The 13,063-nt window shown below is 39.0% G+C and overlaps 1 protein-coding gene across 1 annotated transcript; it reads left to right on the top strand.

Annotated features, from left to right (window-relative positions):
- The first annotated feature begins 2,681 nt into the window (after positions 1-2,681).
- Positions 2,682-11,145, top strand: GEM (GTP binding protein overexpressed in skeletal muscle). The gene is made up of 5 exons (XM_077270966.1): positions 2,682-2,812; positions 4,224-4,560; positions 8,775-8,851; positions 9,806-10,010; positions 10,726-11,145. The coding sequence occupies exons 2-5, from the start codon at positions 4,233-4,235 to the stop codon at positions 11,001-11,003; spliced, it is 888 nt and encodes a 295-aa protein (XP_077127081.1). The 5' UTR covers positions 2,682-2,812; positions 4,224-4,232; the 3' UTR covers positions 11,004-11,145.
- The last annotated feature ends 1,918 nt before the right edge of the window (positions 11,146-13,063 follow it).

Below are 13,063 nucleotides of genomic sequence, written 5' to 3'. Positions count from 1 at the left end.
CTGAATTCCTGAAGATATACACACATACAGCAGGTAAAAAAGACTTTTCAGAAACAGGGCTGCAGCACATCAGCTTCTAAGATGGCTGATAGATGGTGAATGAGGAAGAAGAATGAGGAAGAAGGGAGGAGTTACTGATACCCGAGCTAAATCAGAGAAAAAGGGACAGTAAGAGCAGAAGGACAAACTTCTAAAGAGGGCAAAGCTTATTGCATAGCAATGAAACAGCACTACCTAGCAACACAATGATAATGCAATACTGTCTGTATGATTCCCAAATCAAGGAACATCCCCACAAACACAATATGATACCCACACAGTGAATTTCTACACAGTACCCTCCACATACACAGTATGCTGACCCTTTTGTACCCACACAGCAAAGTATAGCAAGACACTATGATGCCCCAACTGTGACCCCAACATAGCCCTCCACACAATATGATGCCTCCCCCCACACAACCCTCCAAACAATATAATGGCTCCCACAGAGCCCTTCAATCAGTATAATATCCCACATATAGCCCTCCAAACAGTACAATAGCCCAAACATAGACCCCCAAACAGTATAATAGTGCACACATAGACCTCCAAACAGTATAATAGTGCACACATAGACCTCCAAACAGTATAATACTGCACACATAGACCTCCAAACAGTATAATGACCCCACATAGCACTGTAAACAGAATAATGACCCACATATAGCCCTCCAAATAGAATAATTCCCCCTACATAGCCCTCCAAATGGTATAATGGCCTTTATATAGCCTTCCACATAATATAATGTGCCCCACACACCCTTCCATGTAATATTATGCGCCGTACATAGCCTTTCATATATAACCCCACGTTTCCTTCCATAGAATATAATGGTTCCCACATAGCCTTCCATATGATAAAAGGTGCTCCATGTAGCCTTCCATATAATATGCCTCACATTGTCCTCCATAAAATTCTTTAGCCCCACATAGCCTTCCATTTAATATAATGGCCCCACATTGTCTTCCATATATTATAATGGCCCCACATAGCCTTCCATAATGGACCCACAATTCCTTCCATATAAAATAATGACCCCACATTGCCTTTCATATTAAATAATGTGCACCAAAGTGCCTTCCATATAATATAATGTGCCCCCACATAGCCTTCCATGGACTATAATGTGCCGCACATAGCCTTCCATGTAATTTAATGGCCCCATATTGCTTCTCATATAATATAATGGCCCCACATTGCCTTCCATGTAATATAATGTGCCTCCACATTGCCTTTCATATTATATGTGCCACCACATAGCCCTTCGTATAATATAATGGCCCATGCAATGTACCCATTGATTAAAAAAAAAATAAAAAAAATATATATATATATATATATATATATATATATATATATATATATACAGTATATATATGTAAATATATATATATTTATTCACCTCTCCCTGGCCCTCACTGCTCCGATCCCATTAGCGTGTCTTCTGCAACTCTGCAATGCTTGGCACAGTGAACACATTGTGGTGATGTCACAGCGATGCACCCGCTGAGCTGAGCTGAGATGTCAGAGGGAGAATGATAGAGAAAGGAGTGTCAGTTGATTCTCCCTCCTGCATCATTGCTGTCAACTGTGTCATGCAGTTGAAAGTGCAATGCTTGGCGGGCGGGCCCGATTCAGATGCTGGCACCTTGCTACCCTGAATTACCATAGAGGCCACGTGATCTTCCGCCAACGCCACCATGATACCAGGGAATAGAAAGAAGATAGCAAAGAGGAAGACCAGCAATCTGCTGGCTTGATAATATCAACATAATGGTGGAGAAGACCCTGGTGGACCTATCTAGGCTAGCACAGGATCGATCTTCCTACAGATCGTTCATCCATCAAGTCGTCGCCATGACATGAGATACACAAAAATATCAATAGGGATCCTTAAGTGGTCATTGTCACTTAACTTCATTATTTGTCTCTTTTCTCTGGGTCTCCTGTCTGTCAAACTGTATACAGAAAATAACAAAGAGGCTAGCTTTCAGTTCCGGGCTGGCATGGCATTGGATAATGGTAGGAATAATACATGATGGGGAATGAGGTGAAAGAAGTCACAGTACTAATAGTGCGGGCTGAATACTGGTTCAGAAAAAAATACCCACTTAGTGGATTGCAAATTACAGAATAGGAGAATGAAGACAGTTCCTATATATATTAGACTGGCATGTGCACCAAAGGCAGCTATAACTTGTGGGAATGACTATAGACTGGCCAGGCTGGACTATGGTGGTGGCCACAGGGGCATGGGTAGTTAACGAGGTCCAAGTACAGTCTGAAGGACTCCTCACTCCTTATCCTCCATGATCTGACAGTTGCTTGTATTTCTATTAAGATTGTATTTTATTCCATCCAGGATGCTAATGACTGCGACGTCTCTAATCTTGTGATGTGATTGAAATTTGGAAAAAATATCTTCTAGGATTAGTTTACGAGAAACGTTAAAAAAAATAAGAAATGAAACAGGAATGGGATGAAGTGGTTGTGTTATCCTGACAGCCCACTCGCCATCTCTCCACTCCACGGCTACTTTCTCTCCGGTGGGCTGGACCTTACAGTTGCAGAGGCAGCTGACATCACGGAAAAGACCGGTCTCTGTACAGTTGTGCTTAATATAAACCAGAAGAGCTGAGAAAGATTTAGAGAAAGACCGAGCACAATAGTGGAGAGACCTTCATCCATCTGTGTCACTGAATCCCACTCATCTGCAGAAAGCACATCTGACTTTCCAAAGACTTTGCTGCAAGCAAAACTCAATTACTGGTAAGTTTGCTATAGTGCAATAAATTAATGAATGAGTAATAAGCAATTTTCTAAATGCAGGGCTAGTAATATCAAATATTCTTATTACCTTGTCATTTCAATGATACAGGTTTGTTATTTGGGAAATAAATACTTTTTTTTAATGAATGATTTATGTGCATAAAAAAATATTTACGATAAAAGTTTTTTTTTATGTTTGTGCAACATAATAATTTTATTGAAATGTTTAGTTGAAATCATACAGATGTAGCAGAGCTAAACCTCTCATTGTCTAGCCAGTCTATAACTCTGCAGAACTATATATAGTATGTATATATATATATATATATATATATATATATAAATGAATATATATATATATATATATATATATATATATATATATGTATAGTACAGTAATAACCTGCATATTTGATGGTTTTTATGTATGTGTGTATATATAAATACCATAGTAATAAATGTATTATGTCTACCACGTCTTGCATACTCATGATTGACAAGCATATAAACTCTATACTATATATATATATATATATATATATATATATATATATATATATATGTGTATATATATAACACTGTAGTAAATAATGTATCATGTCTGCTACACCTTGCAATGCATGCAGCTATGTACTGTACTTACCAAACTATTGGATACCGAGTCCTTACCTCCGCTTTATATGATTTCTATGCTACGGTATCAATATATCTCAATATACCGGTAGATGTAGCGGAGCGGAGCTTCTCATTTTGCACAACATTCACAATTTCGATCCTGGTGTATCACAGAACTCCTGGTAAATATAATTTTACATAATTGTCATATATTAAGATAAGAAACTATGCGGTTCCAGCTCTGCTCCATCTGTTTTCATAGTTGCGACTCTTTATGAGCATATTTGGTTATTATGCAGTCATTAGATAACAAGCATGGCCTGATTTTCTGCTGTCAGTTAGTAATTGACACCTGGATAGTGATCATACTAAACATGGTAGTAAAAGCAGGCAGTGTAGAGAGTGCTCCACGTCCAGGAGGTTCACATCACAGATGCAGCTCGGTGTTTAGACAGCCAAGGCTAACCTGTTGGCTGCAGTGATTTGTTGCATTATCAGGCTGTTGAATTTATGAACTTTTTCCATCGGCCTCCAGCGGACACCCTGTGTGATGACAAGCTATGAAAACAAGGGGTGAAAGTTTTAGCTAATAGAGTTGTACATTTGAGGCTGTTGCTCCTTTCCATTGAGAGAAGTCATTGCTGCTTGTTTCATTCTTATTGCTCAGAATTCCATCTGTATATATTCTCCAGTGATCAGAAATAACACCAATTCCCCAATACAAGCCTTGCATAACATTCTTACAGGATACACATAATATAAAATGTTTTTTTAATATCTATTTTCCCATCTGTAGGGAAACACGATGACATTGAATGTGACAATGCGGCGCAGCAGCACAACGGTGCAGAATCAGCAACGCTGGAGCATCGCGGCCGATGGAAAGAATATTCATGTCCAGAAAAATCCCAATGTTCACCTCAATCGAAACTACACCATAAATCATGCAATGAGACCGGAGGAGTACTACCGGGGCAGTTGGTCCTCAGACTCATCAGACTCCGTCATCTCCTCCGAATCTGGCAATACATATTACCGCGTGGTGCTCATCGGGGAGCATGGCGTTGGCAAGTCTACCTTGGCCAGCATATTCGCCGGTGTGCCAGATACTTTGGACAGTGACATGTTAGGAGGTGAGTTTTTCTTATATGGCTAATATAGTTTATGGTCGAGTGACATCAGAGATCAGAGCTGGCCAGGACAAGTGATGTCACTACACACTACATGGTGGCATCCCATAAACCTCTCCATTGATCGACTGATCCGAAGGGAGGTCTGTAGGACCATTCAGCTGTTTTACCATTTTACATTGCCTGAAGGTCTGACGTCTTACAGACCCTGACTACAATACAAGAACTTGCTGATAATAATGCTGAGGTCTTCTTGACTAGACTTGGTCAGTAGGTAATGGCAAGTAGTCACATAACTGATCTAATAGTTCTGATCTCCATATTTGCTTGTGGTCACTGCCTATCTAGTTGCTTATACATCATTTTGTTAGTCTTATGTCTATGTCTACACATGTCGGAAGAATCCGTCCATGTTGGCTGGGCTGGATGATCATCTAATATGAATAGCAGTGGCCTTATGCTCCCAAAAATGCAGTTGTCAAGAGAAAGAAGGATAGGGCATGTTGGATTTCAGCATGCCTCATCAATTTATTTTCATTGAAGATAAGCCGCTGCCTCTAATGATAGGATGATCACAAAGTAATCTCCTGATGCATCTCTAGGTGATTATCTGGCAAACAGCAGCAAGTGTTCAGTTTCCCTGAAGTGCCACCTCAGCGGAAATTTAGTATTACACATTTCCCACTAATATTAGTGGGATGTCCATGTAATGTATATGTGCTAGGTCCTCCAGAGCCAGTGAGAGGCTCTTTATAGTCACTCTCCCTCTCCTGTACTGAATGGTGGATCACTTTCTTAGCTCCAAACTATAACAGGGTATGATTTGTCCCAACAACCAATCGCCATTCAGTTTTAATTTTAGCAGAACGGTTTAAGAAATGGAAGCTGACCTCTGATTGGTTGCTTTCGGAAACAAAGATGGCATTTCTTTGGGCAGTTTTGACCATAGCGCCCCCTTCAGCAATGGCTTCATGGTACAGCTATCCATGATTTTTTCACTTTCTCCCTGGTCAGAAACAGAATAATTTTCCTTTTATTGTCTAGAAAAATACCTATAAAAATGTTTCCATTTTCTATACGCATTACAATTTATGTCTGCAAAGACAATCATTTTCCATTCTGGGCATAGACGCCATCCATTTATATTTTTTAAAAAAAACACTCTTACACTTGTTTAAAATGGTTGCTAGAGAAAAAAAATATGGCGGCCTTGTTCCAAAAATTGTGCCACATCTGTCTGGTTGTTTCTAGTCTGGTAGCTTTGCTCCATTCACTTTAATGTAGCTGACACAAGTTATAGAAAGGCGGGTTGTTGTTTTTTAAAAATTTTTCTAGAAGGCAGCCATGCTTTTCCAATCCTGGACAAAACCAAGAACCTTGCTCGAGGGACAGAGGTTGACACCGGAATTTAAAGAACACCAAATAATGAATCCATTCATCACATAACGCCCCTTCAGGACCTAAACAGAGTGGGCCTCAGCTGGCAATAGTGCATAAACGTAGACTGTCCTTGTTGTCTACAGCAACCAGTCAGAGCTCAGCTTTATCTTGTTAACCTGCTCTGTAAAGAGGAGCGAAAAGATTCAAACTACTCTGCTCCAGTGTCCAGTTTGTTCCTCCATGGCAGTCGGATAAGAGCAGCATTTATTTCTGTGCCAGTTGTCCTCTGGTTTACATCCTGGACACTTCTTCCGCTTACTAGGCCCCTGCGACATTGAGGCCTCTCAGTGCTCGACATCGAGGCCTAGTAAGCGTTGGAGGCAGAGGATCGCTGACGCAAAAGTGAACGATGCCCTAAACCGACTGCCATGGCGGAATAATTTGGACCCTGGACCGGAGTAGTTTTATCCTTTTTACTCATCTCTACTGCTGTGGTAAAATGAAAACTGAAAAATGATGGGTTGCTATAGGCAACAAAGACAAATGGTTCTTTTAGACACATTGGTGGACATTTTTCATCACATTTGAAATTTTTGCACAAATTGTGACCTTTAATTGTTGTAAACCTATTCATGTTTTACTTCACCAGTTAGAAATAATGAGAAAACAGGACAAGGTTCAACCTTTTTTTTTATCTGAAGTGCAAAATATTTATGATCACATTTCTACATAAAAGCTGCTAAAAAATGTGCACATCCTTGACAGGTCATAGGTGCCTTAAAAAAAACAGAGTGGGAGAAATACATTTATGTTACAACCATTTTTAACGTGAATAAAAAGTCAATTTTGCATTTGACGTGCGCTTTTCTCTCATCGAGAAGAGAGTACCAACTAACATCCATAAAAAGTCAAATTTTGTACAAAATTGGATCTCAGGCTCTTATCTAACCTTAAGAAGTGTGCCACATGCTTAAAAAGAGTAATTTGTGCCAAGTTTCTCTTTAAGGTGCGATATTTGATCAATATGGAGTGGCGGAGTTGAAATGAGTACACAAAAGATTTTACGTAAATTACGACTTTTCTGATAAATCTGCTCAGTTGTGTCCATGTTGTTGCCTGGGGCGTTTCTTTAAAAGAAAAAGCACTTTGAAGCAGATAATTTTTTTTGATTTTCTGTTGGCGCCCATGACCAGCTTTATAGAACGACGTTAACTATAGCAATGAATTAACCCCCAAAAAACTAAAATCATAGCAAATCGCTACCAGATATTTGATCTGATTCCATTTATTCTTAAACTGCTGAGGAAGTATAAATCCCCACAGGGGATAAGCAGGAACTTAGAGTTTTGATTTGGCACCGGAGAGGTTAACAGTATGTTGTGCTCTGTGAGCAAGTATTTTCCATTACTGAACAAATCTGGAGTTTATCACCCTCCACAGTAGGAGGATTTGCAAATCTTCATCATGATGTTTTATTCCATGTGGTGGATTAATTTCACGAAGATGTGGAAAATATGTTTAAAAAAAAACAAACCCATGGGAGCTTTTCCAGCCGGGGGGTGCTGTGGAAACAAGAAAAAAAGGGTGGCTTCAGCGCAAGTCACCAGTCATAATTAGAGTTCTGGTTATATCATATAGCAAAGCAAAAGTTACCTAAAGCAGCCTGTATCCCTCGAGAATTTTATTCTGAGGGCCCACCTTTCTTCCCCACTAAAAAGCCCAATAGAAGCTGCAAGGTTTGCACTATGAACTCTCCTTGCGAAGCAGCCAGGGCCCACCGGAGGATTCTCCGGTTCTCTGGTCAGCCAGTCCAACCCTGATTGTGTACTATAGCATTAAAATGGTTTTGCACTAGTATACGGAGACCCCTCGTTAAAACTTTGACCAGAGGTAATCCCAAATCAGTCACGGGGTGGTCTAGATCAGGGGAAGTTTTGCTGAGTTATATTAAGGAAGTGCATTGTAAGCAATTTTCTAAATTAATGTAATTAAAACAGGCAGCAATACCTTGAGCAATAAGCCTTGCAAGGTAGTCAGAGTAACCGTCATTGTTTTAATTTTATATTTCATAAATCAATTGTCCACTTGAAAATAAAAACTTTGTAATAGGTATTATCAGCGAAATCTGCTTCTTTCTCTTCCTGTATTAATCTTTCATTCTCAATTTATTCTCAATTCATGGATAAAATCTATTCAGTGAAGACAGATTTCTCCATTACTGAGATAGAAGATGACTGTTGGTACTTTTAAATTACTATGGAGAGGGGAGGAGCTACAGACAGTAAATTCTCTTTCACCGAAAGGTTACAGTTCTCCATAGAACTTTATGAGCACCAATTGTCAATTTCTATCTCAATAATGGGAAAATCTCTATTTACTGGACTGAGAATTTTGAGAATTAATGATCTGTCCAGGAGGAGACAGAAGCAGATTTCTTTAATAAGGTGTATCACAAAGTTCTTAGTTTCTTGTGTACTATTGATTTATAAAATAAAAATTAAAACGACGGTTACGCTTTAAGGAAATAACTTGTTTCGGTAGTCGCTAATGTAATAAGTGATGAAACGCACCCTATATGGCGACAGCCATGGGAGGTATACGGGTAACAATCTCACCTTGTCAGTCATGCCTGAGGTGGTCGAAAGGTTTTATAGTAATTTAGGAATACATCAGTACTAGAGATGGCGCATGGACGTGTGGTCGGATAATATAGACGAGGTCTCCTGAATGAAGGAACATGGTATAAGCAAATACACAATTCTCATTAAAAAAAAGTGTTAATCAGTAACTTTTTCACTATTTGTAATATACAGATATTTTTAATTTTTGTCTTGTAGAGAAGACATACGAGAGAACGTTGATGGTGGACGGAGAAAGTGCAACACTGATTCTGCTTGACATGTGGGAGAATAAGGTATCACCTTGTGAAATATTTGATTGATATTCTTTCATTACTTAAAGGGAACCTATCAGGGCAATTTTACTGCTGAAACAAGTGTTACATACAATTTACTGCTGAAATAAAATTTTTGTAGGTCCTAAAACAACAATAGAAATGGCACCTGTCTTGTCGTAATCCAATGTTCCAGTGCTGAGAAATCACATAAATATTAGCCTGGAAGTGCATGTTGATGCACTAGGGGTACATTGACAAGACACTCCCCCGTGCAGTTCTACGCCAATTTGCATGGGACTGCAAAGCTTGATTTCTCCGTGATGGCACATCGGATTACTACAAGACAGATATAATTATTATTGTTGTAGTACTACAACCCATACAGCCATACCATTATTAAAATAATCATAATATGTTCACTATAATTCATAAAGCCTGCCCTTTTTCGTATGTCCTATTAAGGCATATGGATGATAGTAGAAACTTCATTAGGAACTCTTCTAAGAGCCAAAAAGTGGTGTAGGTGGACTATTTCTGTTCATACAATGCATAGATTTCTATTGATTGGACTAACGTTTTTCCTGTTTGTTTCACTTAAAAAGGGATAGTCTTGTAGAAACATCCTCTCTAACGTCACATCTTACATTCTAATAAAAAAATAAAGTTTAGAAGAGTTAGCATAGGAAGTGTAGACATTTTGGGCGCTTAATTTACAATCATACAGTATTTTTTGTAGGATAATAATTAGGAAAAATATTAAAACTGGCGCAGGTGAAAAAGTTCCTTGTAGGATTCATTTTAAAGCTTGTATATATATGTATATGTATTTATTAAAAGCATGCAAACCTACAGAGGAATGATTAGTGCATAAAATTAATTTTTTTTTTTGCTTGTCCGGTTTTGTAATATTATTGAGCTTAAAAAGCTAACATAAGCATCACCTCTAACCACCTTGCTTTTCCTTGTTTGCAGAGTCAAGACAACTGGATCCAGGATCACTGCATGCAAGTTGGAGATGCCTACCTTATCGTATATTCCATCACAGACAGAGCCAGCTTCGAAAAAGCCTCTGAACTTCGTATCCAGCTGCGCCGGGCACGGCAGACAGAAGACATTCCTATCATACTTGTGGGCAACAAGAGCGACCTCGTTCGATGCCGAGAAGTCTCTATATCAGGTATAGGGAGTGTGAACAATTATTAATTGCTTTGGTAACAAGGTCCATCTATGTGATAATAAACTAGGGTGGAGTCATTAGAGGCACTTGGTGCACCCTTGGGTTGTCTGCCAAGTTTAGGCCACTTTCCAACCTGCTAGTTTTCCATCTATATCTGCCATTTCTGGATCCTGTTAAGACAAGGCTGTCAATTTAAGGAAAAGGGGGTGGAGATAGATACAAAACAAGTAGGGAGGGGAAGATGCACTGAACTGTTTGGTCATGCCAAGGGTGCGCTGAGCCACTGCTTTTTTTGAACAATGAATGTTGCTGCCATACTGCATTTAAAAATAAATCTTCAAAGTATTAGAAATAATTAAAATCCACCAGTATCTCTTCCTTTGATAATAATGAAATGCCAGATCACAGAGCATGAGGTACTGCCATGGGTACTCTAATAACCCCTGCAGTACTGCAGCACTCTCCAAGCATTGACAAAGCTAATATTAACCTACCATCCAAATGGTTAAAAGTGCCAAGTTCCTCCAACAAAAAGGCATTTACTTCAGGATAATTTAATATGCGTGAATGCTGTCCTATGAAAAACTACAGATTTTATGTTGTGTTGTGTAAAAGGACTTGGTATATACTTAGCACCCCACCTCAATTTTTATGCACATAGTTTAACATAATTTTACGTCGATACTGACTGAGATCTTATGTTCTCTTTTACCAGAGGGAAGAGCCTGCGCTGTAGTCTTCGACTGCAAATTTATTGAGACATCAGCCGCAGTCCAGCACAATGTGAAAGAATTATTCGAAGGGATTGTGAGACAAGTGCGTTTAAGGAGGGACAGTAAGGAGAAGAATGAAAAGAGGTTGGCTTATCAGAAAAGGAGGGAAAGCATCCCAAAGAAGGCAAGGAGATTCTGGGGGAAGATCGTAGCCAAGAAAAACAAAAACATGGCATTCAAGTTAAAGTCCAAATCTTGCCATGACCTTTCCGTATTATAGACCCGGAGGACACTCTGCAACTTTTTCACTATGTTCTCTTGATGGACAACCTTTGGCTATTTTGGGAACCATAAGCAATCTATATTAGATTGAATATTGCCACAATTGAATTGTGTTTTCCACAGCCATGATGATATTTGTACTGTTTATGAGAAGGACAAGATTTTTTAATATTTATATGCATTAAGGCCCCATGTGCCTGATTTATATTCGTCTACACTACGTGGTTGATTTTTTGCTTTGTATTGCCCTTTTTTCTACTGTATAAATGGTCTGTGATCTCCAACTTGTGGCTCTCCAGCTGATGCAAATCTACAATTTCCAGCATGCTGTGACAGCCACAGGGTCGAAACGAACTCAGTTAAGGTGACTTAGAACAAATCTTTCCTCTTTCATATGGCTTGTGTATGTCAGCAATACAGGAAAGTGTAGTTGTAGAAAGGGTGGAAATAAGGCTAAATAGATTTGCCATTATTATGCACAGGTAGGAGATCGTGGCTTATGGTCTCAACTACGGATTCAATATAAATAGATACATTAGAGGTATAAAATATGTCTACACAGACGATATGCAGTACAAGGGTATTACTGTTTGCCAGGCAATACACTTACATTGACATCATTTTATTAGATTTACAGTTCATGAATTTTAGAATTGGAAGGGACCTCCAGGGTCATCGTGTCCAACCCCCTGCACAATGCAGGATTCACTACACCATCTCAGGCAGATGTCTGACCAGCCTCTGTTTGAAGACTTCCATTGAAGGAGAACTCGCCACCTCTCGTGGCAGCCTGTTCCACTCATTGATCACCCTCACTGTGAAAACATTTTTCTAATATCTAATTGGTATCTTCTCCCTTTCAGTTTTGTTCCATTCAGTTGGATATTTGTATTTTCTCCATTTTTTTTCTAGCTAATTGAATTATTTAATAGTAATTCTAGACTTACCGTATTTCCCCGAAATATTGCAATTTTTGCTCATGATTACTTATTATAAGCTGACCAGCATTAAACAAATTTTTTCAATGTGCTCCTAATAAATATGACTCATAACTATTTGTTAAAAATTCTATCCAGTTATTCTTTGTGACATCTATGGCTGCCATTACAATCTTCACAAGGGCAGTCACACAGCTAGAATGCTTAAATGCTAGAAGGGGATACAGTGCCCCTCTTTCTCATGGGAGATGCCTGGTATTGCAGTTGCTCTATTTTGAGTCCCATTATATGCCCTAATGGAATGCCAGTCAGGTATCTGTAATATTTATTGATGGGATTAGTAATGATGACTAATGTTTTTACTGGTTCACTCTTTTAGAAGACTATACAACCAACTGAATATCATTTCTTTGCAACTTTAGTTTAGTGTCTGTCTTTTTTGGGGGGGGCTAGAAGAAACATGTCTGAGGACCCCCTTCATTTTTTTAGGAAATGTAAATGTCCAATTTTAATAGCATTGAATCTTTTTTTGTCATCATTGATCACACCAGATTCATTAATCAGGTCTATTAGGTTATTTGTGAATCATACCATAAGAAATAGACCCTGGTGACCAATGAGTGGTTCTAAAGTCAACTACAAATGGACCTTTGGGCTTGCCAATTAGGGTGTCAGAGCCTGACCCATTGTGGTATCAGGGCCCGACCTATGGAGTAGGGGCGGATATTTCATTTGTGCTGCCTGTGCAGCCGTACAGAGGCCCAAGAGGTAAGGTGGGCCACTACCATCTCCAAAGCAGCAAGGGCCCATTTACTGTTCTTGCATATGGGCCCTTTTTGTTTCTGTGTCCACCACTGCCGTGAAGACTCTTTGGGTACATTGGTGAGCCAGTCTATTCCTCGTAGATGGAACCATTCAGAATGGATAAAAGCAAATATAATGTATATTCAAACATAACGTCATATACATAAAAGGACTATAAATCATTTTGGACTAAAGAGATGGTCAATGTTATGGCATTATTTAGAAACATCCTGGCAATGCGATGGACTATGTACAGTGTCATATATGCAATATGTTCATATTCTCTGAAACTCCAAAATAACCATTGAAGGTTGGA

This window comes from Ranitomeya variabilis, chromosome 6 (genome assembly GCF_051348905.1).
Source record: "Ranitomeya variabilis isolate aRanVar5 chromosome 6, aRanVar5.hap1, whole genome shotgun sequence".
Lineage (NCBI taxonomy): Eukaryota > Metazoa > Chordata > Amphibia > Anura > Dendrobatidae > Ranitomeya > Ranitomeya variabilis.
The sequence above is the reverse complement of the archived record's forward strand: the minus strand, read 5'-3'. Positions and strand labels throughout refer to the sequence as shown.

Coding starts and splice junctions, on each gene's coding strand:
- GEM (XM_077270966.1), top strand. CDS start 4,233: ATGACATTGAATGTGACAATGCGGCGCAGCAGCACAACGGTGCAGAAT. Junction 8,852..9,805: donor TTGACATGTGGGAGAATAAG/GTATCACCTTGT, acceptor CCTTGTTTGCAG/AGTCAAGACAACTGGATCCA. Junction 10,011..10,725: donor CCGAGAAGTCTCTATATCAG/GTATAGGGAGTG, acceptor CTCTTTTACCAG/AGGGAAGAGCCTGCGCTGTA.